Source organism: Epinephelus fuscoguttatus, linkage group LG24, assembly GCF_011397635.1.
Source record: "Epinephelus fuscoguttatus linkage group LG24, E.fuscoguttatus.final_Chr_v1".
NCBI lineage: Eukaryota > Metazoa > Chordata > Actinopteri > Perciformes > Serranidae > Epinephelus > Epinephelus fuscoguttatus.
Window position 1 is genome coordinate 5620509 of NC_064775.1, and position 26315 is coordinate 5646823.

The 26315-nt window shown below is 43.6% G+C and overlaps 1 protein-coding gene across 3 annotated transcripts in view; it reads left to right on the top strand.

Moving 5' to 3' along the window:
* The window catches only part of LOC125884757 (double-stranded RNA-specific editase 1-like), a 44106-nt gene that overhangs the window by 6288 nt on the left and 11503 nt on the right, over positions 1 to 26315 (top strand). For 2 of the 3 annotated variants that reach the window (XM_049569928.1, XM_049569929.1), the window contains exon 1: positions 13001 to 13231. In XM_049569928.1, the coding sequence (XP_049425885.1) occupies positions 13132 to 13231 (100 nt within the window). In that variant the 5' untranslated portion in view covers positions 13001 to 13131. Of the gene's footprint in view, positions 1 to 7435; positions 7550 to 13000; positions 13232 to 26315 lie in introns of those variants that run through there. The other variant, XM_049569930.1, reaches the window with a different exon arrangement.

Below are 26315 nucleotides of genomic sequence, written 5' to 3' on the forward strand. Positions count from 1 at the left end.
AGAATCCTTCCTTGACTCAGCGCTATCTCTTTTCTCCCCCTGTTTTGTCCTTCCTCGCTTTCTTCTTGCGGGATGTCGGCACCTGTGTCGCTCCGTGTTGCGCTGCCGCCGAGCTCGCTTTAATATTTCATAAGTCACCACTTTGATGAAGCAGAGGGAACGCGGGCTCTCATTAACGGGACTCTCTTGGCTATCGATGCTTCAACGTCTGGCTGCTGAATCATTTATTGTTCACCTGCTCTGTAATGCGTTCAAGCCAGGCTCACACTCACATTAGTTATGGATGTGTGTGTGTGTGTGTGTGTGTGTAAAGAATACAGCAGATCAGCATCAACAGTTTGTGATGTGTGTTGAGATATTGGAAGTGTCAGTGATTCCAGTAGCAGCTGAGTGCTACCTGCAGCTACACACCATGAGTCACTGTTAGAGTGTAAACACCTTCTCAGTTGTGATCACGAGGCTCCTGACGCTCAGCGCTGACTATGAACTGTGTTGCTGAGTCAACATACATTCATGCAGAACATTGGACCAAACTTTTCATGCCCCCACACCGGCTATAGCCGTAGCTGGAGGTATGATGTGTCTGGGTGGTCCGTCTGTTCTATTCTCATCAAGGCGATATCTCAAATTTGGCACAAACGTCCACCTGGACTCAGCGATGAACTGATTAGATTTTGGTGCTCATAGGTAGGGGTGTTCCTGGCGACTAATTTCCCTGTCGACAAAACGAAATTTTTAATTGTGTATAAAATGTTATATAGCATGTATAAACGTTAGAGGGAAGAGGGAAGGAAGGTGGGCCTAAAAATAAAATAAATGAATAATAAATGGAGGGATGGAGGGATAGATGGATGGATGGATGGATGATATGTGGGTGGGTGGATGGATGGATGGATGGACGGATGGATGGATGGATGGATGGATGGATGATGGATGGATGGATGGATGGATGGATGGATGGATGGATGGATGGATGGATGATATGTGGGTGGGTGGATGGATGGATGGATGGATGATATGTGGGTGGGTGGATGGATGGATGGATGGATGATATGTGGGTGGGTGGATGGATAGATAGATAGATGGATGGATGGATGGATGGATGGATGGATGGATGATGGATGGATGGATGGCTAGATGGATGGATGGATGGCTAGATGGATGGATGGATGGATGATATGTAGGTGGGTGGATGGATGGATGGATGGATGGATGGATGGATGGATGGATGATATGTGGGTGGGTGGATGGATGGATGGATGGATGGATGGATGGATGGATGGATGATATGTGGGTGGGTGGATGGATGGATGGATGGATGGATGGATGGATGGATGGATAAGTAGGGAGGTGGATGGATGGATGGATGGATGGATGGATGATGGATGGATATGTGGGTTGATGGATGGACAATAGATAGATAGATAAGTAGGGAGGTGGATGGATGGATGGATGGATGGATGGATGGATAGAAAGATGGATGGATGGATGGATGGATGGATGGATGGATGGATGGATGGATGGATGGATGGATGGATGGATGGATAAGTAGGGAGGTGGATGGATGGATGGATGGATGGATGGATGGATGGATGCTAGATGGATGGATGGATGGATGGATGGATGGATGGATGGGTGGATAAGTAGGGAGGTGGATGGATGGATGGATGGATGGATGGATGGGTGGATAAGTAGGGAGGTGGATGGATGGATGGATGGATGGATGGATGGATGATGCTAGATGGATGGATGGATGGATGGATGAAATGAATTAGAAAGATCTCTCTCTGACTTTTATTGAATTTTTTTCATGTTTTATTTTCAGTGAAGAGAAAACTAATAAAAAATAAAATAATAAATAAATAAATATATAAAATGAAACAGAAAGATTCCTCTCTCTTTGACTTTTATTTATTTATTGTACGTTCAGTGTTCAGTCTCCTTGAGAGGGGAGAGGGACAACAGGGTCCACACGCACAGGGTTTAAAACCTGCAACTCTGTGATACAATGAAATAGAAAAACGCCTCCCTCTTTTGTTTTATGTATTCTTGTTTTATTTTCAGTGTTTAAGATGGGTGAAGGCGGCGGGGGTGGACTTAACCACTCGGTCCCCAACTAAAAGGGCACAAACAGTAGATCTATTAAGATGTTTAGATGTGAAAAATACAGAATTATATTATTATTCTAACTCGTCGTACCTTGAAATAACTTACAAAAGGCCCCAAAGCTCCGTTTAAAAACAGTAGAAGTCTGAGGAAGTCACTTAATGTTGCTGACAAAAACGTGCCGTGACACCGCTGTATCATATCGAACTACACCATGAATTTCGTGAACCCCTGCTACACAGTGACTTTGTATTTATCTTCTGTAGAGTATAATTCAGTCTGCATTACTTTGTGTCCCTGTGTTCATCTGACAATTGATCAGTTTATCACAGTCATAAAGGTCGCAACACACCGTGGCACTAAGAGCCCCGGGCGATCTGATCTCACGCTCCAGGAGCTGCTGGTTACGTATTTAGAGACGACCCCATCTGCATCACCGTCTGTCCACGTGAGCTCGTCAGCCGTCAAGCGAAGACTCCCTGATTCGCCCTCGATCCTCTGCCGGCTCCACTCCTTAAACACACTGTGATTGAAGCCGCAGCCTGGAGGTAGATTTGAAAGGGCTGCAGATCGTGAGTGCAGCGAGGACAAGGTTAAGTCAGGACACTGACTTACGAGCCGCTTACGCAACCACTGCAGAGTGAATCCACCTTTTTTTTTTTTGGGGTGTAATCAACAAACAGGTGCAGTTGTGAGGAGTCTTGATGTGGTGATGCTCTGCGAGCTCTGTGTCACTGATGACTCACTGACAGTCTGAGGATCTACTCTCATAAAGTCAGACATGCTGATTCATTGTTTTGGAGCTTTTCTTTCACTGTTTTAAGGCATGAAATACCATGAATCAGCACTGTTTTCTGACTCGTCACAAGCGTCTTCTTGTGTGTTGGAGTTTAGACCGAAGCCAAAACAGTGGCGCTCACCGTGTCAGTGTAACCTCAGCTTCTAGAAGCGATAACAAATTCGATTTGGACTCACAACATGGAATCTAAAATCTAATAATCTGTTCTATCTTTACGGAACGATGTCAGGCAGAATCACATCACAGCAGATGATGCTCCAGTAAAGGTTATTTTCGGGGGGTGGCGGGTGGCGTGTGCAGTTGTGTCAGTGCATCAGATGCGGGCCAGCAGGGGCCACGCTGTGACAGGACCCCTGGGTGCCATTACTGCGGCGAGACAAGGTGACTTTCTCGGCGCTGTAGAGTGGAGCAGAGGACTCTTTATTACAGCCAGGAAAATAACACGAATCAGCATTTTGTGTGGCATTGCATGTTTGGATTGTTGGTGTGACAGTCTGCACGGTGTGAGACACTGATGTTCATCAAAATATATTGAAAAAAACATCCTTAAAATCTTGACTCTTCATACCCGCTGCTGTGTCTCACACCTCCAGCTTGTGACTGTCAGTGTCTGACCTCAAGCCAGCCAGACGAGCAGACACGCCGAGCCTTCGTCCCCTATCCTCCTCGTCATCTGCTGGCAGATGACATGACCGGCGGCCACACGGAGCAGACAGTCGAGGGGGCCGCGGATCACATCCACTCTGTGCGCTGTGGAGAGGAGGCAGAGCAAGACGGCTCGACAAGCAGAACATTATGATGTCACAGTGAGGTTGACCTTTGACCTTTTGGATACGAAATGTCATCACTTCCTATTTGACGTGTGTGTGAAATTTTGTCGTGATAAGCGTAAGAATTCTTGAGCTACGGTCAGAAATGTTTCCTGACGTCACCCCGACCTTGACGTCAATTTATCCTTCAATCCAAGTGAACGTTTGCGCCCAAAGTCCCTCAAGGCGTTTGTGAGATATCACCTTGACCTTTGACCTATGACCACCAAAATCTCATCAGTTCATCGTCGCGTCCAAGTGGACATTTGTGCAAAATTTGAGGTGTCTTTCACAGGCGCAGCCTGCAGGCCTAATGGAACATAGTGAGGTTTGTACAATAATTTTGAAAGCATCTTTAATGGAAATGCGGTTTAATTACGACTCCGCCATTTCTCCCTCTCTCTTCCCACTGCAGCCTGTGCCACTCAGCGCTGACCATCACACTGCCCCCCCATCTACATTTATTTGACAGGCTGCTATGTTGCAAAGCTCATTGCGATTTTTTTCCACTTACGCCCAACATTTGGGACTTAACTAGGCAAACTGACCTGCTGACACCGACTGGCTGTGTTGAGATGTGTTAATAGTGATGTCATTTGACAGCAGTGAGAAACACTGTTGTTACTTGGCTGGCTGTCACCAGTGAAGGCAGGTCAGGGAGACACGGCTGCTGCTCTGCAGGGAAGAATTTTGGACCAATTTTAATGCATTTTAGTGCAAGGATGCTGTTTTAAACATTATTATTACTTTTGATATAATTATTAAATACATTTGAGCATGATTCAACATGCTGAATCATCTCCCGACGATTGCCAACGATGTGGGACACACTGCAAAAAAATTGGGGGGCAGATGCTCACCAACAGTTGACCATCCGGGCCCATATCGTCCCCTGAGCCCCTTGTACTTTAACTTAACTTTCGTTGTTTGTGTGTCAGCAAAGCGTCCCCTCGGCCCAGCTGCTTCCATCAAGACAGACATTTTCCGAAACAGTAAGAGACAGCCAATCGAACGGCCCACGTGCCGATGTAATTCAACAACACTCTGGGGACTCATTCAGCGGAGTGCCTGCACAGATAAAAGCTCCCAACATGAAGGGAAAAAAGACACGGAGAGAATGGCTTGATAGCGATACCTTTATTCTGAAGGATACCTCACACACTTAAAGCAAGTCACAAGAATAAAATCAATGAGGAGAGTTTCAAGAGACCCAAAGACGCAAAAACCAAAAGCCAGGGCGAACAGGTGTCTTTTCAGTGCAGATTTAAAAATGTCCAGTGTTGGCGCCTGGTGAATCTCTGTGGGGAGAGAGTTCCAGAGAGTTGAGGCTGCCACACTGAAGGCTCTATCCCCGAATGTTCGCCCACTGGTGTGAGGGACGTTGAGGCGACCCAAGTCAGCAGACCACAGGTTCCACGAGGGGGTGTAATCAGTGAGGAGGTCCAATAGGTACCGTGGGGCAAGGTCATGGCGAGCTTTATAGGTGAGGAGGAGTTTGTAGGTGATGTGGAACTTGACTGGAAGCCAGTGTAGGTGTTTGAGGGTGGGGGTGATGTGCTGCCAAGGCTTGGTCCAGGTGAGAACCCTTGCAGCTGAGTTCTGCACGTACTGCAGTCTGTCCAAGGCTTTGTTGGGGAGCCCGAACAGGACTCCACTACAGTAATCCAGGTGGTAGGTGATAAATGCATGGATGAGGGTCTCAGCAACATCTGAGAGTGAAGGCCAGAGTCTGGAGATGTTTTTGAGGTGGAAGAAGGCAGATTTAACAACAGATTTTATGTGGGATTCGTAGGAGAGGGTGGAGTCCAGGATGACACCCAAGTTGCGAACCTCGGGGGATGGGGAGATGGAGCAGCCATCCACATAGAAGGATAAAATCCCCCACCATTTGAAGTCGCGCCTTGGCAGCCACAACCAAGAGCTCAGTTTTCTTGCTGTTGAGTTTGAGTAAGTTGGTGGTCATCCAGGTTTTCATTGCAAGTAGGCAGCTGACTATGGACTGAGGAGGGAGCTGAGATGTAGTTGGGTATCGTCAGCGTAACAGTGAAAATTCAGACCATGTTTACGAATGATCTGTCCCAGGGGGAGCATGTAAATGGTGAAGAGGAGGGGACCAAGCACAGAACCCTGAGGCACGCCATGGTTTACTGGGACTGGGTGGGAACAGGGGCCATTGATGGAGACAAACTGTTGCCGGTTGGATATGTATGAGTGGAACCAGGAGAGAGGAGGATGGAGTTGGTTTTGTAGTATTAAATGAAGTAAGTAAGGACATTTTATTCACATAGCTGAAAAAAAGTGAGCGCACCTGAAATAATGTTCTTAGAATACTGACATCGTCATCGTCTCCATCATGTGTGAGGAATACTGCGGACTCTTGGGACTGCCAGCAGTGACTTTGACTTGTAGTCTTGTTTTCGGCTGTGTGGGCGCCCACAGGTGCTCAAACCTGACAAATAATTCCTTTACACTTGAACGCTGTGAGCAGCGAGGGACGAGATCAAATGAGCTCTTCTCAGGTAAAAATAGCACAGCTGACGGCTTCATCTCGGATGGTGCAGAATTCAGAGGAAGGAGGGAAACTCAAGGTGAAAATGAGCGCAGGGCTTTTTTATTTGGCTGGTGCGAACTTAAAAAAATGTTTGAATCTCTGGAGATGCACATGGGAAGTTCTTCAGATCTGGTTTTGTCAGATCTGAAGAGTCAAACACATTCTGTGTGATTTGTGAAATGGGTGGAGTGCCCCTTCAAGGAAGAAGCCTGAGTCCTCTGTGTGCTGCTGCCCCGCTGCAGGTACACTCCTCCGTCAGAGCTGCATCACCGCTCCAACTTAATCTGCTTCGTCTCAGAGTGTTTTTAGCAAACAGTTTGGATGAAGGGGGAGTGAAAGCCCTGCCTGTGTCTGTGGGCCCATCCCCCACAGTTCCTGCGTAAATTATGGGATCGGCCGCATTGTGCTGATCTGTCATGAAACATTTAGGTTTTTGTTTTTTTTTCTATCATAGTGATCTCAACGGGTTTGAAATGCTGACTTGCTGGTTTCCCGTCACTCTGTCTTGTCCTTGTCGGGCACCTTCACTCCCCCATCATCCACCCCGTCAACCCCCCACTTCAAAACTGCTTCTTCCCCTCTCTGAAAAATATGCAAATGTATGAAAGTAGGTTACAGACATCCCCCCGTGTTTGCCTCTGTCTGTGCCACGGGATTAGGAAAAGGCAAAGAAACATACATTCTCCTGGCTTACATACATACACATACATTCACGAACCAGGGACGTATATTAAATCTTGATATTCTTTTAAATTCGTGATGGCTGAAGCTGAAACGGCCCTCTTGCTTTGTGGAGGACAGTTAAGGTCAGCAGCAGGAGTGAGGATGATGCACTCCCCTGCAGCTCAGGCACGAGGAGTCTGCCGCTTGTGCAGATGCTCTTGACATTTCCAGCAACGGCAGGTTTAGATTTTTATTCATCATACACTGTAAAAAAAATCCTAACTTCCTCCTAACACAGGTCCTAGTATTTTCACTGTCCATCTTTAACAAGCGGAGTTTGGAGAAAGACATTGACTCCCTGCTGACTGTGCAAATAATATGTGGACAAACGGAGCTGACGGACTGGTCCAACATAAGTCTGGTTAAATGTATGTGATGTTGTATTGTTCCCTCCCTAACACTGACCAGGAGTTTCTCTCTGTCTTTGTGTGTGTGTGACCCTGTCAGGAAGTCCTGTGGAACCTGAAGCAGCAGCTGGGAAAGAGTTCGTCTCCACTGCAGAGAGGTGGACTGCTCTGGGATTTACAACGAGGACACGTCCAGTTCAAACACTCAGTGCAGGTGCATATTTGTCTCCACTTTGTCGTCTTTATGTGTAGCTGTGGTGCAGTTCGCTGCTACAAAAGGGACAGCAGATAGTGTGATTAGTGGAGCCTGTGTTTTCTCAGCCATTCAGCGCGATCTTGACCCCCGCTGCTGTTTTTCATATCCCTGTCCAAACAGACTCTGCGTTTTCTTTGCTTCAGATCTGAGGCTCGTCTTAATCACAGCTCTGGCTGTGATCGTTTTCTCTGATTGACCCTGATTAAAGGTCCGTCGAAGGGCTCTGTTAGTATTGGAGGAGAGGACAGTGGTAGGTCGCCGGATGGTGATGGTGTGTGTTGTTTCAGGTTGAGCGCAGAAAGTCCAAACTAAGCAGCACGCATTCTTTGATGGCGTATGCTACTTCAGGATGTGTATTGTTTGATCTTGTGTGACTGCCATGACCAAGTTCAGGCCTGAAGTTTGTTGTGGTTATCAGCTAGGTACGGCTCTATGGAGTTAGATTTGTGTCTTTATTACATGCGAGAAAATAAATGTTTGAGAGAAAAAAAAATTTGAGAGAAAAAGTTTTCACACAGATAGCAAAAAATAATATTTGAGACTAAAAAAAGTTTTGAGAGAGTATTTTGTCATAGAATATAAAAAAAATAATTTGAGATTTAAAAAATGATTTCCATGAAAAAAACTCAAAATTTTTTTTTTTACTCTCAAATATTATTTTTTTGCTATCAGTGTGAAAACAGTTTCTATCTCAAAACATTTTTCTTCTCTCTCTCAAAAACTAAGTCTTTGCTCTCGCGTCAGGATTTTGCTTTCTCTGTGAAAATAATGTCATGGGCGGGGCCACGTTCCTATTGGCCAGTCTCAGTCGAATTGACAGCTGGGTGAGGATCGTCTTGGGAGTCAAATTCAACTGAATCATTCATCATGTGTGTCATCATCTTACCCAAACATTGGAGTCTCCGCTCCCGAATAACGCAGCGCATCTATGCCGGTGAATCGACCATGGATGAATGATTCAGTTGACTGCGACTCCCAAGACGATCCTCACCTAGCTGTCAATTCGATTGAGAGCAAAGACTTCGGTTTTGAGAGAGAGAAGAAAAATGTTTTGAGAGAAACTTTATTTTTTGTTTGAGAGAAAATGTTTTCACACTGATAGCAAAAAAATAATATTTGAGAGTAAAAAAAAGGTTTTTGAGAGTTTTTTTTTTCTTGGAAATCATTTTTTAAATGTCAAATTATTTTTTTTATATTATATGACAAAATACTTTCTCAAAACTTTTTTTAGTCTCAAATATTATTATTTTTTGCTATCAGTGTGAAAACTTTTTCTCTCAAATATTTTTTTTTCTCTCATATCATTTATTTTCTCACATGTAATAAAGGCACAAATCTAACTCCACACGGCTCCATCATGGGTCAAAGTCATCACCATCTGTTTTTGTTTTTTGTAGAAAGCAGGCATAGTCTGGCCAAAATGGACTTGTGAAGGAATATTGTAACAGGGCTTGAATGCATGAAGCAAGTTATTATGTTATGTTAGCATGTAGCATTTGTGTTGACATGTTTGCGTATTTCCACTGATATATAAATCCCCGAACCACGAACCATCATGGAAGGACAAGCCCTTGCACGGCATGTACCACCGACAGATTGAAGAAGTGGCCAACCTCAAGAAATTCTGTCTGGAAAGACTGAAAGACAGCACAGAAGCACTAATCATGGCAGCACAGGAACAGGCACTTAGTACGAGATCAATAGAAGCAGGGGTGTGTACCACACCAGACAAGACCCCAAGTGCAGGCTAGGGATGTTCCTGACGACTAATTTCCCTGTTGACGAAACAAAAATTTTAATTAAGACTAGTCGACTCGTCTAATAAAGGGAAACCCCTCAGAAAACAGTCAGAATTTAGCACAATTTATTGTAAAGTACGAGACACTTTGTGCCATGCAGTATGAATGTGAACATGATGGCGACTCAGTCAAAAGTTAACCACTAAAAGGTCTCGGTCCTAGGAACAGCTAAAATGCAGCGCCGAACCCTCAAACTCACAGGCCTCTGGTAGAGGACCCAAGCTTGAGGAAGATCAGAAAGTCTTTTGTTGAACCTGATTGAACCGAACAAACTAATTCAATGACACGTTGTTACACCTTGAAGGATTCGGAGCTGCCTCACCAAAAGCTCATTTGACTATCGTCTAAACATAATCTTTGAATATCATCTCTCTGCTCGTCAGCACAAGAGCCACACAGTTAGATCGTGTCCTGGCTGTGACATATTGGAACGTGTGTCTTCCTAATAACAGGCTCCTTCTGCTGTGATGAAAGATGCACAGAGGAGTGGGAGGACAGGGAGTAGTGTGGGAATAAGGAGCAGTACATGTGGTTCAGTCAGTTCTAGAGTGCAGCTGCTCCACCCACAGGCCGCTCACTGTTACCTCAGCTTTCACTCACTGACCTCCATCCTGTAGATCTGGGCCTGCATGCAGATCTTCCAGATCCTGAAGAAGACGTATAATAAACCAGGTTGGGTGACTCTGCATGTCTACGTTTATGTTTAACTGGACCATTAAAAGAGGTACTTGGGAAATTAGTGTCGAACCAAAGCAACAGAGGTCGAGATATTCTTACTTTAAGTCCAGTTAAACTCCTAAAATTCTGGGGAAAGCACAGGTGTAACTGATAACATTAATAATGCCTCTGCTGAGCGCAGCACCAGGACTCTGGAGCCGGATGCATAAACTGACCGCAGCCGTTGTTAATCTCATTAGTTCTACCTGTGCCTCTGCTCCAAATGCCTGCTGTGGGAGAGCTGTGTTCCCCCAAGGGCATCATTAAAGTTTCATCTTCATTTCTCTGGTAATAATAATCAGCATATTACCTGGGTAATGAGGGAAGGGTGTCCACTCAGCTGTGTGTTATCACTCTAGGCCACATGGGGGCAGTGCTGACTCTCAAACCGTCTCAAAACTCTTAACGTCTGCTTCTCCAAATGATGTGTGAATGCAAGCATCCTTGTGTCCCTGTTTTATTACAGACTCCTCCACAGTGTACAGACAATAGCAGAAAACATTCTCAGGGTTATAATTAAATTATTACACTGCACATGTTAAAAAACAAAACAAAACAAAACCAAATGGCATTGCTGTCTGCCTCCTCTTGGACTCAATGAACTGATTGGATTTCAGATTTTCACACACAACTGCAGGGTGGTAATTCTAGTGTTTTTCTCTCTCTGCCGCCTCAACTTATCATAAAACACATCTTTATTCAGACTCAACAGAGACCACAGAGTCCACCCATTTTCATCCGCTTACCCAGGGCTGGGTTGCGGGGGCAGCAGGCCAAGCAAAGCACTCCAGACATCCCTCTCCCCAGCAACACTTTCCAGCTCCTCCTGGAGGACCCCAAGGCGTTCCCAGGCCAGACGAGATATGTAATCCCTTCAGCGTGTTCTGGGTCTGCCCTGTGGCCTCCTACCAGTGGGACGTGCCTGGAGCACCTCCAGCAGGATGCGCTCAGATGCCCGAACCACCTCAACTGACCCCTTTTGACGTGAAGGAGCAGCGGCTCTACTCCGAGCTCCCTCCGGATGTCCGAGCTCCTCACCCTATCTCTAAGGCTGAGCCCAGATGCACGGAGGAAACTCATTTCCACTGCTTGTATCCACGATCTCATTCTTTCGGTCACTACCCAGAGCTCATGACCATAGGTGAGGGTTGGGATTATTGGGGTTATTGAGAGTCAGTCGTTTCTAAATACCCTGGGATGCCGCAATGCCGTGACACTGTCCAAGCCAACTGTGAACTTTACTGCTGAATTGAGCGGTGTAGTCTCAAGGGGTCCGTCCCAAGTCTCTTATATTTATAGTGCTACTGCTAGCTCCTCGCTTGAACCGGAAGTCGTTCGAGGTCCGCCATCTTCTAGGCCGTCCCAAGTCTCTTATTGGTGCAGCGAGGAGCTAGCAGCAAGCTTTAAGCAGCTACGAGCTAGGATGATCGAGAGCTTCCTATCCGGACGTATTTATCCATGACGTATGAATACCCGCCCTCTACATCTGGCACATTTGAACAAGATGGCGGAGAAACAGCGCAAGTGTTCCCGTTACATGCATTCTTTGCAATGAATCACTGTAATTCACATACCTACTTCAAAGAGTAATGATATTTCATGCAAGATTGTTATGTTGCAATTAGGTCTATTTCAGTCACAACCCGTTGAGCTGTTCATCGGACTGTCGGGGATGTGCGCCTGCTACATGCAAAAGTGTGTGACCAGAGTCATGACGGCGGGGGGTGGGGGCTACTGTTTGGGTCAGCAAATATAATGAGACTTGGGATGTACCCATAGTAACGCCAGACGCTGGCTGCTTTACGGAGCAGATCCAGCGGTGCCGCTGTCATCAGGAATGGACGTCGCTTCACGTGACGCTTCAGTGGAAACCGACAATGCTCGCTCATCGCTCCTAGTGCTAGCTCCTCGCATTTTTTCCTAGATGGGGGGGGGGCTAAACAGCTAGCAAAGTCGGCTAGGTAAGATAACTAGCAGTAATTTAAGAGACTTTGGACGGACCCATAGTTTACAAAAGCATCCTGACTCAAGGGGCATTTAAAGATGCATTCACTGATTTTGTCCACTTGGGGGCAGCAAAACAGAGCGCTGTAGAGCTGGTGATATTTGGTTACACTGATGATGGAACGTAGTGCAAGGAAGGCTGGTTTAAGTTGTGTCTTCATGAGTTTAAAGGGTTTATTAGACACCGACATGATCTGTAAACCCCGAAACAGGACTTTACAACTCTGGAAGGTGATCACAGTTATCCTCCATGTGGACCATCTCTATATAAATGTGCCCTCACACATATTAGATTGATTATCCTTCCCACCATGCCAACTCAAGGGGCTCATTATTTCCCTCCCAGTGTCTTGTACTTTACTCCAGGGGTCTGATTCATCAAACGATGCGTAGGATTCATACGAAAGTGGCGTCCGCCCCAGGACAGACACAAGTCTCTCTGACCATAAAGCCATTACAGGTAGTTTCGAGCACACCTTGACTTCGATTCACTGACTCTGTTGCCACCTGTGGAAAAGATGTTTCTAAGTAGCATTTCCGGTCGTGTTCCTGCGTCGAGCACTTGTGCAGCTCAACACTTGTCTCATGTAGTGCCACATGCATATTCAAAAGGCACTTTTTGGTATTTTTTCAAGAGCGCTCGCTTGCCAAGTTTGTCATAGCCCCGAGTGTGAGAGGAGTGTGAGTGTGTGATTTGAGAGAGGGGGTTGGTGGGAGTGCGAAGAGAGAGGAGAGGGACGCAGAGGAGGGAGGAGGAGGAGACCAGGAGACACCCCAGCCTATTTATCTGACAGCCATTTACCACAGCGAGCCAATGTGCCAACAGCTCTCTGCCTGCTTCATGGTAGACTAACTGCCCTCGTCCTCCTCCTCCACCGCCCCATCCCCTGCCTCCCCTCCTCTGTTCAAAGTTGTACAGGCACGCTCTGTGTCTGTACTTTGCGTTAGGGTGAGAGTGAGGAACACATCAGAGCCTGCAGGGTAGCTGAGGGGACAGATTAGCGTCTGTGAGGCCGAGCCATGGCTCTGCTGCTGGACAGCTCTCACACCACGGCAGCCTACTACTGCCTGATCCGCCGCAGGTGCAAGAGGAGGAGGAAGAAACGCTCCGAGCGCAAAGGTATACCTCTGTACTGTACCTGCTCTGTTCTGTGTGTGTGTGTGTGTGTGTGTTAGAAGAGGAGTTTGGAAGTGGATTGTGTTAGTTTTGCTTCATGGACAGACGATACTGTTTTATTGTCAGATGATCCCTGAGCTGATTGTTCTGTACTTTATGTTGTGATGATCCCTGAAGCATCTGATGTTGAATTTCTCATCTCACTGGTCACTGGTTTGCTTTTTCCATGTTTATATTGGCTTGATTTTAAATTTCAGCTCCATAGGCATCAACTTTTTCACGGAAATACAAAGATAATAGATGTAAAGTGTAAATGACGCCTGATTCTTGTGGTTGATCACACGTTTTAATCACAACTCAATGTACCTGCTGTGTGACTTTAGGATGAAACGAACGCTTCTGGAGCAACAGATCATAAAAATAAAGACGCAAAAAGAATTAGTGTTATTTTCTTAGTTTCTGCAAAAAGAGTGAGCACGAAACGTAATCTCATTTAAATTTCATTTTTTAATCCAAGAGTATTGTACTGATATCTGACAATATGTATTATATATTTTAAGTTTGGGAAAAACTGATTGCCGAAAGATTTTTCTTTCGAGAATCAGCATGAATTTTTCTCCATTTTGGTAGAAAATAAAAGACACAGTTAGACATCTCTTGCAATGGATAAGAGCGATATTTTCTTTCCCAGCTGAAAACATACTTCCAATTCAAGCGTTTTCTCTGATCTCAATCTTAATATTTAGTCAGGTTAAAAGGTATTTTTGCTTCACAATACAGCTTCACACTAATTTATTAAATTAAGCTGGACATTTGTTGACAGCTGAAGAGCTGAATATACTGGGGTGTTGGTATTATGATTGTGGATTCGCTGTGACCAGGACAGGATCTGATGAGAGTGTAATGGAAGCATACTGATTGAATGATCGGTCCTGAGCCTGATCTTGTAAATCAAATGGAGACATTGGTATTTTAAAAACTTTACCTAGATGAATTTGTAATGAATCTGAAAGCAACCTCTGGGTGAAGAGATTGATTGAAATAATCTTGGGCAGAATTATCTTCCACCTTTCTGTAATTGTTGTTGAGTGTGGTAAGGTCCTGCCCCTATTGTGTAGATTGTTAAAGGGAAATTTCAGTTTATTTCAACCTGTCTCCTGTCGTCCTAAATTTGTTTCAAGTGACTAGTGACATAAAAATGATAGTTAGCATGTTAGCCGTTAGCCTAGATACAGCCGGGGTGCATAGTAGCGTCAGACCTGTTAAAACGTAAGTGAACGGGCAACCTTCAAGTGCAAAGTTAGTCCACTAAACAAGTTTTTTTTCCACAAAGACCGCCTCATATCGTTAGGATAAATGTCAGAGAACATATAGAAAATGACATGTAAACGTGTTGTCTTACCTTACCGGTGTGCTGCCATGTTTGTTCACCATCTAGCTCTGCTTTTCAAAGCGCGGCCGAAATATCGCAAGAACAAGCAGCAACAGCTTCGGACGGTAGAAGACAGGTTGAAATAAACCGAAATTTCCCTTTAAGCAGTTGAGCTGAGCAAATTTGGTTTACTGAAGTAAAAGGGAGCACCGTCCATGACACAAAATTTTATGCCCCAGATTGTCAAAATGACAAAACAAAATGTATGTTCACATGACAAAATCTCATCTCTTGTGAGCTTGACATATTTTTTTATGTTAAACAGGCACTGTGTAGGAATTTCTCCCATCTAGTGTTGAGATCGTATTCAAACGGATAGCACACGCTAGTGCCTCACTGTTTCAAATGTGTATTGCAACAACGGTAGCTGCTGTGTACCAAAAAGCTATGATAACATTGATGAAACCATATCATTCTACACAGATACAAGCGACGCGAGTTGACAAAACCCCTCCTCACCATGCTGGCTGTGTTTACAACGTAGGACTGTTAGGACGAGTGTAAATCGAAACAAACCAATCACGTCTTGTCTTTTGACAACTCACACAAGTTGCTCAACCTCTCCTCACAACACTGCGTCGCTAACAGCTGTTAGCGGCGTTGGTCGCTAACAGCTGTTAGCGACGCTGTTAGCTGTGATTCTCCTTCAGCAGCTCTCTCCACCTGAGAAAGGCTACCCCGATGTTGACCCTCGTTTTTTGAAATCACCGGTCACATCACCTTTTTGCCTTTTTTTTCAAATGCACCGGCACTTGTGACTAGCCTGCTTGCTGCTGCTGTTCGTCACTCTACCTGCAGGCGGAAACCGGAAACCGACAAGTGGAAACGCGTATTTCTCGAGTATGTCCCTGTACGTACCTGTATTTTCAAGATGGCGCACGTACGTGATGAGACACCAGTCAAGATGTATATGTAAATGAGAATTTCGGAGCTTACGGACATACTTAGATACTCTGATGGAGGTAAACACACATGTGCTAGGACACACTTTTGACTGCAAAATTTGTCTCAAAGAACAAGTGAAATTGTTACACATAGTGCCTTTAAGTCAACAATTTTTGAGTTTTGCGTTCAATTCAATTTATTATGCCGTTTTCACCTAATCAGTTTAAGGCTAAGGAACAACTCTATCATTGTGCATTTAACATGCCTGTGTGGGCATTGAGTGTCTAAATTAAAGTTGTGCTGAGGTTCAGAAGTCATTTCTCTGCCTTATTCTAGCAATCAAGAAACCAAAGCTTGCTCCAACATCTTTTTATAGTTCAGTGAAAATTTAAAAAAAAATAAAAAATTAAAGTTTGTTTGTGTTTTTATGTTCATATGACGTAGAATTAAATGATCACAGAACAACAAAAACGTTATGTTAAATGGACGTAAAATTGCTGTCACAGAAGGGTCATGTGACACATTTATTTTAAGAGGAAGATGACGACTTTCAATAGGAGCCTGAGTGAACCAGAGGAGTGTGCATGGGGTTTCACAATAAAAAAATAAAAAAAAAGAAAGAAAATGTTAGACTGTATGTCAGATATTCGATGCCCAGTATCTCAGACCTGCACAGATAGACCCCTCACTCCAAACTGATAAAAATCCCCAAAATATAAAGCACAAAGAAATTTCATTAAAATTCTGAAGTTCAAATGAGAAGCAGGGAGAGAGGATTAGCTTCAACACTTCAAAGTACTCAGACATCACTAAACAGTAATGCTTTATTTAGAGTGCAAATGCATGTGTTGGGGGAAAACACAGTAAAATATGCACGCTGTAATGGCAGAATGCTAATGTAAACACAACTCTGCTAACAGAAAAGTTCTCCCGACCGCTCCAACCAGTAGTTGTACAGCTCTTCTTTACTTAATCCGTAGTGACAGAAGCCCTGCTGCTTTTTACAGGGTGGCTCGAGAGCCAATCAGAGTGGGAGGTGCTTAGAGAAACAGGTAGTATTTTAAAGTACAGAGCTAAAACCATTTCACATTAATACAACAAATTGTCTATAAATGACAGTAAGTATACGTACTCTGGCTGCAGCTGACTGGGTTGAACCTTTTTATCATAAACAAATTCATACTGTCGTAATAAAGTTAAAGAAAGTATTATTGTGTGTATATGAATCAAAGAGGAAACACTGGTGCTTTTATTTTGAAGCAGTTAGCAGTTAGTTAAACTGTTACCACTGTGAGCCGGAAACTCACTAACAGCGCTCCAGTTCATATATTAATAGTCTTTGCGAGTCGCAGTGGTGCTCCATGGTCGCAAAATTTGAGTCAATAGACACACTCTGGGGCCCTGCAGCAGTTAATTAGGAAGAACCATATTTGCTCAAGCTGTTCCTGTAAGGTGTCAAATTCTCTGGAAATAATGCATCAAAATGAATAATTAAGAATTTATTCACTGTAAGCTAGAAACACACTGGTGCTCCATGGTTGCAAAATGCGACTAAATAGTCACAGGCTTCCCTACTTCCTACCTTCCTACTCTCTCTGCTTGGGCCACACCCATCTTCAAACTTGACCTTTGATTGTAAAATTTCGTGACTGCGTTTTGCATAATTGTGATGCCGAAACCAGCCATGGCGACACTTCTTGTCGTTGTTGTCACAGTTTGTTCTCTCTGGATGAATTATCACTCTCATGACAAAGTCTACAAACGTTGAGTTGTGTTTTACTTTTGCTCAGACGTCTGAGTCTAACTGTGCCAGATATTTGTGAAATGAATCAGTTAATAAGAAAAGCATTTTGTGCATTTTGCAGAAGCATCACTGAGTAAATGTCAGACATGTATGTATTTAGTCTCGTTGTAGCTCGAGCATGTGGTTGCTCTCGAGATACAGTCCCGAGGCACAGACCGCCACCGCAGCTCTGCAGCTCATTTGCTCCGTGCATGATTGCAAACGTCTGCTAATATTTTCACTGACTGCAAAAGTCAAGTGCACTTAATCCTCACATTAATTCAAATTCTAGCTATTGCCACAAAAAGCCAAAGCAGCAGGTGCACTGTGATTTTTCATCTCTTTATCCCATTTGGGAATATTCAATTTAGCCTAACTGTTATTCATGGAGAGTGTGGTAAACAGTATTAATGTGTAAAAAAAAAAATGGAGCCATTGTACATACTTTACATGCGGGGCGGGTAAGAAGCCCATCATTTCCGTGTCCCTGCTAAGCGGGGTGTTGTGAGATGAACTGAAGTGTGAGTTTAATCTACTGGGAGCAAAAGTGAATTTCAGACGAGTTATAAGCCGATGTGCTCTGTGAGGCGTGTACGGCACGCTGCCGCTAAGGGATGTGTCTGTCGGCCCAAAACCACAGCCGCAGATCTCTGTCTGGCAAACAGCCGGCACCTTGTGATGTGGAGGAGTTGATACTGCCCCCCCCCTCCTCCCTCCACCCTCCGCCCTGCAGCCAGGCTTCGGCCTGAAGCTCTGCTGATAACCCAGACTCTCCGCAGGGCTCGGGGGGGTGTGAGCACGGCTGATGGTTCCTTTGCCCAAACTGTCCATCAAAACGCCCCATCAGACAGGTAAAAAAGGAGGCATCGCCACAGCATGACGGGCAGACTCATATATCACTTTTACTAATACTGACCTTTAATTTGAGGTAGATTCAGTGCAGAGATTGTGTTTAAAATACACTCATGCTATCAGCTTATATCAGAGGAGCAGACAGGAAATCATTCCATCAGGAATTAATTAAGAAGAACCATATTTGCTCAAGTAAAATGTTCCTGTCAGGTGTCAAATCCTCTCTGCTTTGTTTATTAATAGTATTTGCAAGTCGCACTGATGCTCCATATTCGCAAAATTTGAGTGAATATTTGTGATCTGGAGCTCTGCAGAAAGAAAAATCACACTTTATCTGCTAACACTATCGTGAAACTAATTAAACATGATGATTTATTAACTGTAATCTGGAGGCAAACTAACAGCTCCCTGGTTAATGTATTAATAATGCTTGCAAGTTGCACTGGTGCTCCATGGTTGCAAAATGTGACAAAATATTTGTAGTTTCCCCTTTATGCAGCTTGTCTTTTGAGTGCTGCGTCTTGTATCGTTCTGGTGCGACAGGCTTATTACTGCCCCCTGAGGCTGGAGGGTGAACAGCCACAAAAATGACACTCAAAATCATTAGTGAAATACAAAAGTAGCTGCAGTCACATGAAGCGGTTCTCTCTGATGATTCCCTACAAATCTACAGTAGTTGTCATCCACAAATTTTTATCTTTTAAGAATTAGTCACTCTTTGTTGCACTGAATTTGCAAAGAAAACTTTTTGTGTTCTTCTTACTCTGGCTCAGGCATCTACTCAAAAATTACACACCCAAAAGTTTGAGTAAGGCTCCAGTAGCAAATTTGATGACTTGAGACTTTACTGACCTCATTAAAGATTCAACTAGACTTTGACTTGGTATGACTTGAGACTTGATTTGAGACAGGTGACTCAAAAGGACTTTTCTATTTAATATTTGCATTGCAAAAGCCCTGAAAATGTTACCTAAGAAAAAGTACGTAAGTATAATCAGTGATCATTTTGAACAATAAACTAATAAGTATTTTAATCATGGATTCATCTGCTGATTATTATCTCCATGGATCGATAAAGTTGATTTGTAAAAACAGTGAAAATAGTGAGAAACACTGTCACAATGCGCCAGAGTCCAAACTAACCCCTTCACAATGTTAGTTTGTTTGTTTAACCTCAACATTGCTGCTAATACATCACAATTAAAAATCTATATATTACTTTGTGAAGGAACCAGGAACTAGAGCTGTCAGATAAATGTAGCTCTCCCTTTAAAATGTAGTGTAGAGTCAAAAGTCATATAAGATGAAAAGACTCAGATTTGGGCTTAGAGTACTTGAGTAAATGTATTTAGTTACATGCCATCACTGGGTGTAGCTTATGTTGTTTTATATCTATGAGTTCGTGAGTGTGACTTGTTACTTCCTTGACCTGAGCAATGACTCAGCTTGTCTTGCCTGACCAATGGCAGTGTTACAATTTTCAAGGATTTCCAAAAAGGCAGGCAACTCAAAAACCAACCAGGAGCAGAAACAAAAATCCAAACTAAAAAAACAATCAGGAAAAGACATAATGGCCAGGGATGGATGTAGGATGAAAGCAGGATGACGAAAGCAGAAGGTACGCAGACGAACTGACCAAGGACAAAGGGAAACACGCAGGTATATATACACAGAAGACTAATCACAAGGACGAGACACAGCTGGAGGAGGAAGACACGGGCAAAAGGAGTGAACAACAAGGGTGGAACAGACGAGACTAATACAGAACAGGTGTGAAGGGAAGACTCAGGGAACAGGCAAGACTTAACGAGACAGGTGTGGCAGAGAACAGGCGGGAAACACACAAAGACAGGAAGTAAAACCAGACACGAAACAAGGAACACAAACAGAAAACATGAGTCCTCCTTTGATTATCACTGGAATCACACCAAATGGCATGCTCATTAATGTGCTAACTGTCAAAGTTCATCCCAGCTGGGAGAACGGACAGCAACTGTGAAGCATTCAGAGACATGCCCTGCTTGTTAGGCATCAGCAGACAGCGCCAGCCTTCCGCCCTCCACCTCCACCTCCACCTCCACCTGCCTGTCCATCAGCTCCTGGTCTCGCTAATCCTGATGCCACGGGGTGTGAAATTCAACATCAGCCCTGAGCTTCCCGCCCCCCCCCTTTCCCACTCTCTCTCTCTGAGAGATAGTGGAGGACCTGGCCCGGCCTTGACTGGGGTGGAGAGAACAGTGATAGCCATCTGTTGTGCGCGGCGAGGGCAGTGATGCAGAGAGAATGGGGTGGAGGAGGGTCAGTGAGTACGAGGGGGAATCTGGAATCTCTGATGCCGACCTTCTCAAAAATAAAACGGTCAGGGAAAATGAGTGGGCTCAGCCAAAAGTCACAGCCTGTCACCTCAGATCACCTGGTCAGAGGTTGACTTTGTGACCTTTGGGCGATCTTTACTTCCCAACAATTCGGGTTTGGTCCTGCGGTTGTTTTTGTGGCATGTGACGCCAAACCTCTCTGATGGGATACTGATTACGGGAGTGGTCATTGTCTTGATCCTCCGGCCCACATCACCCTTCGCTGTTGCAACAAGGGCTGCAACCACATCTTCATCAAACTGGCGCCACTCTGACTCGTTGTTGGCCGACCACAAAACCCAACGGTGTTCAGATGGTCTGCTATGGGGTAGCGCTTGGGATTCTTGGAGGATCTGGACACTATGGGGTGTTTCCAGACTCTCACCAGGTGCTGTAACGAGTACTGTTGGATCTTTAGACCTCTTGGGTTTTTGCAAATCTTGCCGCATCTGCAGACAGCACTCATAATCGTTTGTCCGTTAGCATGGGTCATCTACGGTGAATCTGTCTGTTTGGGGTGCCATAGAGTGGGTTGTCCACTTATCAGTGTTCGGATGACTAGAAAGAAAACAACACTATCGTCCACAGACGTCTCAGTTCAGCAAGAGCTTATTTTATTACATTTATTTTCCATTTGCCAAACCGCAGTAGCAAAATTACCACTGTAAGGAGATGTAGTGCTATGGGAAAACATTCCCGCTCTACTGGTCCCCCAGCATGCATGTCTCCATGTCCCAGTTGGAGACATGCCACCACGAGCACAGCTTTCCCAAGCATGTAGTCAGCAGCAATTTTCAGGCCCAGGAGGCCCAGGCTACCTGTGATAGCGTTAAATGAAAATAAGAATGTGTGCCAGGGGAACAGTGGGGAAGGAAGGGGGGAATAAACTGGCAATGCTGCAAAAAAAAAAAGAGAGCGAAGATACCTGAGGCGGACAGGGAAATATCTTACTGCGACATGGAAGCATTCACAGCTGCAGTCACATAATAGAAAGCTTTTGTTTACCATTTTGTCCATCAATAGAATATCTGATACACTGAAACATGAAACCTGCCCTTAATGCTCATTATTTATATTTTATATCCAGTCACTGTATGTTTGCACCTTGGCTCTGTCAAGATTAGGTTAGGGTGACAGTGTGAAAGAAATGGAAAATGAAAAAGCTGTATATCAAAGACCAGCAAGGCCCAATCAGTGTGTTAAATAAAAGTAACTGGCTTTCTGTCAGCTCTCTGATTTCTTAAATGTCATGCGTATGAAAAAAAACATTCTGTAATCATGGTAGGGAATTGAAGAAACGCAACATGATTTCTTCGAAAGGATAATGATTTCTTGGCATGAATACATGGATGTGTGATTCTAACTGTTTTATGACATCATGTGATGGTTACGGTAATTTTCTAACTTATAAAACTCAAATACACCAGTAGATAGACAAAAAATAAATATTAAGGTAATGGTTTTTTAGCATTAAAAACAAAGGATAAAACAAAACATGACCGGCTTGAAGTCTTGGCTTATTAAAGCTACCCTTTTAACATTCATTATTTTCGTCAGCTCCCTTTAAGTTATACCGTGCAATGAAAGAAAGAAACAGAAACTAAGTATATATGTGAAGTTTTATATTTCTTATCATCTTAAGTATAAATATTTTTTTTAAATCTATTGTATTACACACTTTCATTTCCATTTCTAAACCATTCTACAAATGGACATTTATTGGACAAACATTTGTGATTGTTTGATACGTTTTTCCCCAAACCTCCGCACAGCGAGTAATGTATGGAAGTATAAAAGAACGATACAATATTTGTATTGAATTTAAGCTAAGAATGTATTTTGTTTTGTTCAATATTTTGACGGACTTTGATGTTTTGGTTTTGTCTAATGAATATGTGGTTTCTAGCAAAGTTTGTGATCTATGACAACTCAGAAAAATTTGTTCTCATATACTTCCATTTTAATATTACCTATTGTAATTTGTACATGATTATTGCCAGAAGCTGCTCAAGGTTTTTACTGGAACAATACAAAGTCATATCATCACCAAACAAAAGTAATTTAAACAATTTGGACACATTGCAGCTATGATTTATGTTTGTACAATATAAAGAATTTGGGACCCAGCACGTATCCTTGTGGAACTCCACATATAACGCTCAACAAGTCAGACTTAGTATTATTTGTTTGCAGATATTAATGTCTATTTTTAAGGTAGTTACTGAGCCACTTTAATAGTCTTTGGTAATTCTGTGTAAGATAATTAAATTCTGACTTAACGTCTAGGCTATCCCCGTAGGTCCGATTCACAAAGCTAAACATCTGACACATCTGTGCTGTCACAGATATCTTTGTGTATCTTTGAAGAGTCCAGTGCTCACTTCCAGGCAACGTCCACCTCAGATGACCTTGAGCTAAACACATGAGCTTCATTTCATGTCATATAAATGAGTCCTGTGGTGGCTGGCCCTGAGGCTTCATTTACAATACGCTATCCAAGCATTCTCTCTCCCCGTCTCCCGTGCAGTATGGAAGGAGATAATCCACTTAATTGCTTTACCTTCAGGAAGGCTGGCACGTCTCCTTGGCCCCCAGTGGAGAGAGGACTACAGTGGTTTGAATTGTCTGCTGTCAGCAGCACAAATGTCTCTGAGAGGGGAGGGTGAGCTGTGCGGTGGTCTGCGTAGAAGCCCTGTTGGTTAAGTGAGTCACATTAGCGTGTGGAATTGATACAGCATTCGCCCTGCCCCTCCAGCTACTGCCAGGGCCACACAGCAAATTAAAGCCGTCATAAAGATTTCACAGAGTCTCTGTGAAAATGTTAGAAAGATGGCTGAAGCCTGCGAGTGTCCTTGGGAAGCAATGAGGGGCTTCTCTTCTGTAGCAGTGCTGGTGTGACAGCTGGATGTTTTAACACTGTATACCAAAGTTTCCCTGACGTGCAGAGAAGTTACCGTCAACATCTTTTTATCATTACAGCATTTAGAGGGTTAGTCTTCATGACGTCGTTATAGTAGCATCAAACGACCAGTGACAGAGGAGTAAGACAAAATGAATGAATGTGAAGCTGGATCTGCTTTCATTTTCTTTGTATTGATGTCATTTTTAATTTCCTCAGTGTGACCTGTAGTCACTGTTATGTCCTCACATCACTGCAAACCACAGTGAAATTAGGTAACTTCAAATAAATTAAATGAGACTGACTTCCCTTCAAAAAACAACCCCAGAGGTCATTTGTACAAGCAGCTTTTTACAACCCACTTGGTAGCGCCCTCTAGTGGCTGTATTTGTTCTGAGCAAAGGAGGAAGTCAGGTGACAAAATCTGCATAGGGAGGAGATAAGGGCAGTGGATGGGTCAAACATACACAGGACTAACACCCTAAAATCCGTCTGTTCATGTTGGCATGATACGTGGCCAGTGGCGGTTATTGTGTAACGGCACCTGGCAGTGTCAGGTGGAAACATGGCAGGACAATGACACTAAGTTAAGAGGGCAGAAGTCCAAATTGGGCCGGGTCCAACAACCACCAACATTTACCCAGGAGGCAGGTCTTTGCTTCCTGTAAGATTGTTAAGCCAAACCCGGTTCTTTTTTCCTAAACCCAGTCACGTGCTTTTGTTGCCTAAACCCAAATCAACCACATGTTGACTGAACGTAACCTCGTACATTTGTTGTTGAAGGAAAAAATTGGCAGTGTGGTACTGACTGAGTGCGTTTATTTTGAAAGAGGCTTTATGCAAACTGTACATTTCATTGTTTGGTCTGAGTTTAAGAGTGCGAGAGGACGGTCTCTCTCTTGATCCACTTCTTTATTCTTTTTGCTCATGGTGGCAGCATAGGTGATGGGCATTTCAATCTGTAGTTCAAGCAACAGCCCCAGAGCTAGCTCAAAACCTAGGACTCCGGTCCCTGGTAAGGTGCAGTGAATTTTACTATAGTTCATTTACACATACTACCCACATTGTAATGACATAATGTTGACTGAATATTGGCAAAGTATCCCTTCAAGACAGCTCGGACTGAGTTGCATGATCACCTTACACCAAATATTCAAGGTCACAAGAGCGCACCACTACTCTGGCAAAACTCTCCTGACTTTATTCCGATATTGGAAGTTCGTCAGTGACAGTGAAATCACGGTTAGCAGTCGGCAAATTCTGTTGATCTTCTTGTAATCTTCCACAGATGTCACATTTCCATCCAGCTCCAGAGGCCCCTGAAAAGTTAAGTGAATTTAAAAGGGAAACTTCCAGAGAGAATCCAGTTAATGAGCTTTTTCTTTGTACCTTCCAGGCTGAAAAGATCAACCAATGTCCTTTTTTTTTGCCAAAGTTGAACTACATTTAAATTACATTCTGGTACAATACCAAACTGCACATCCTCTTATTTGATTTAGAGCAGTTAAGGAATGTTAGCCCTATATTAGAATTTAGTAAAGGACAAACAACCTGATTTGACTGTGCGATAGAACCAGAAACTTCCTTCCAATGTGTCCAGGTTCCTCGTCTCTGTCCCCTCTCATCCACCATCTCATCACCTCTCCCTGCCCTATCAATATGTCACACCCCGGTCCGTCAGGCTTCAATTTCTGCACGTCTCAAAATGTCATTTCATGGGGAGAAAATGGAGTTTGTGTGTGAGAAAAGGACTGTGCTGCTGGCAATGTTCAAGAAAGTTGTTTTTTTCTTTTTTCGTCTGCATCATATGTTTGAGGCCGTCTTTGCTGTCTGTTTCTCCTCCGGATCGATCAATCTGCATTAGGCCACTAAGAAAGTCCTTTGACAGCTGTTTGCAGTTGTTTTCCCTTGTTTGGGCTGTGATTGTAACTCACCTCAAGCTCTAGAAAAAGGCTCCAGAATCCATTCATCACTGTCGGCTCAGTGGCTACTTCCGTGAGACTAACACAGGCTCCTAGAGGTGGTGTTTCTGACGTGTCTACAGATGTGTATTATTTTAATTTCTTCCCCAGGAGTTTGCAGCAAACTAAGACCAATTGATTTAGCATGCTTTTGCTTATTTATAAGAATGAATCATCCAAAGCCTTACTTGAATCTCTGGTCTTAATGAGGCTTTGCTACAGAGTTCGTCCTTGTTCCTAGAAACCAGGGCCCAGTTGTTCAGACGTAATCTGATCAGATGTTGGATATCGGTTTGGATCGAATCTTGAAAATAGGTTGTTCAAAATCAAAAAAGGATTCTGCATCTAATCCGATCAAATTAGATAGGTAATCCAATATTGGTTTTGATCTAGATCAAACCTTCATTTGGTGTTGGATACCTTTGGTCCAAAAAATCAGAATGATCCTGATCCCAGCAGAAGGCTCGATTCAGGCTGGATTTCAGGAACAAAACGGAATAAAACTTTAAAATTGATCACAGATATAGGTTTATTTATATTTTACACATGATTTGTTTAACTGTTAGGGTGATAAAGTAGACATTAGGCAACCTATTAGGCCTTTCAGTGAGGTACATTTAAGAAAAATGTGTTTGGTACCCATAAAAAAATCCCCCAAACAGTTGTCCATATTACACAAAAATGATTTCTGCTTCTTCTCTTTGGTCTTTTTTGAACAACTGGGCCCTGAAGATTTTAGATATACTGTGTAACAGGTAGAAAAATTGATTTGAAGTAACATTAAAGGGTTAATAATTCAAATTTATTGGTTGATTTTCTCCTGTGCCGGCTCCTCGCCTTGTTTAAATGTACACAGCATCTGCCGTCTCTAGTCAGTGTGTGAATGTGTTTAGGGCTGGTGTGGTGAGTGTGCTGCGATGC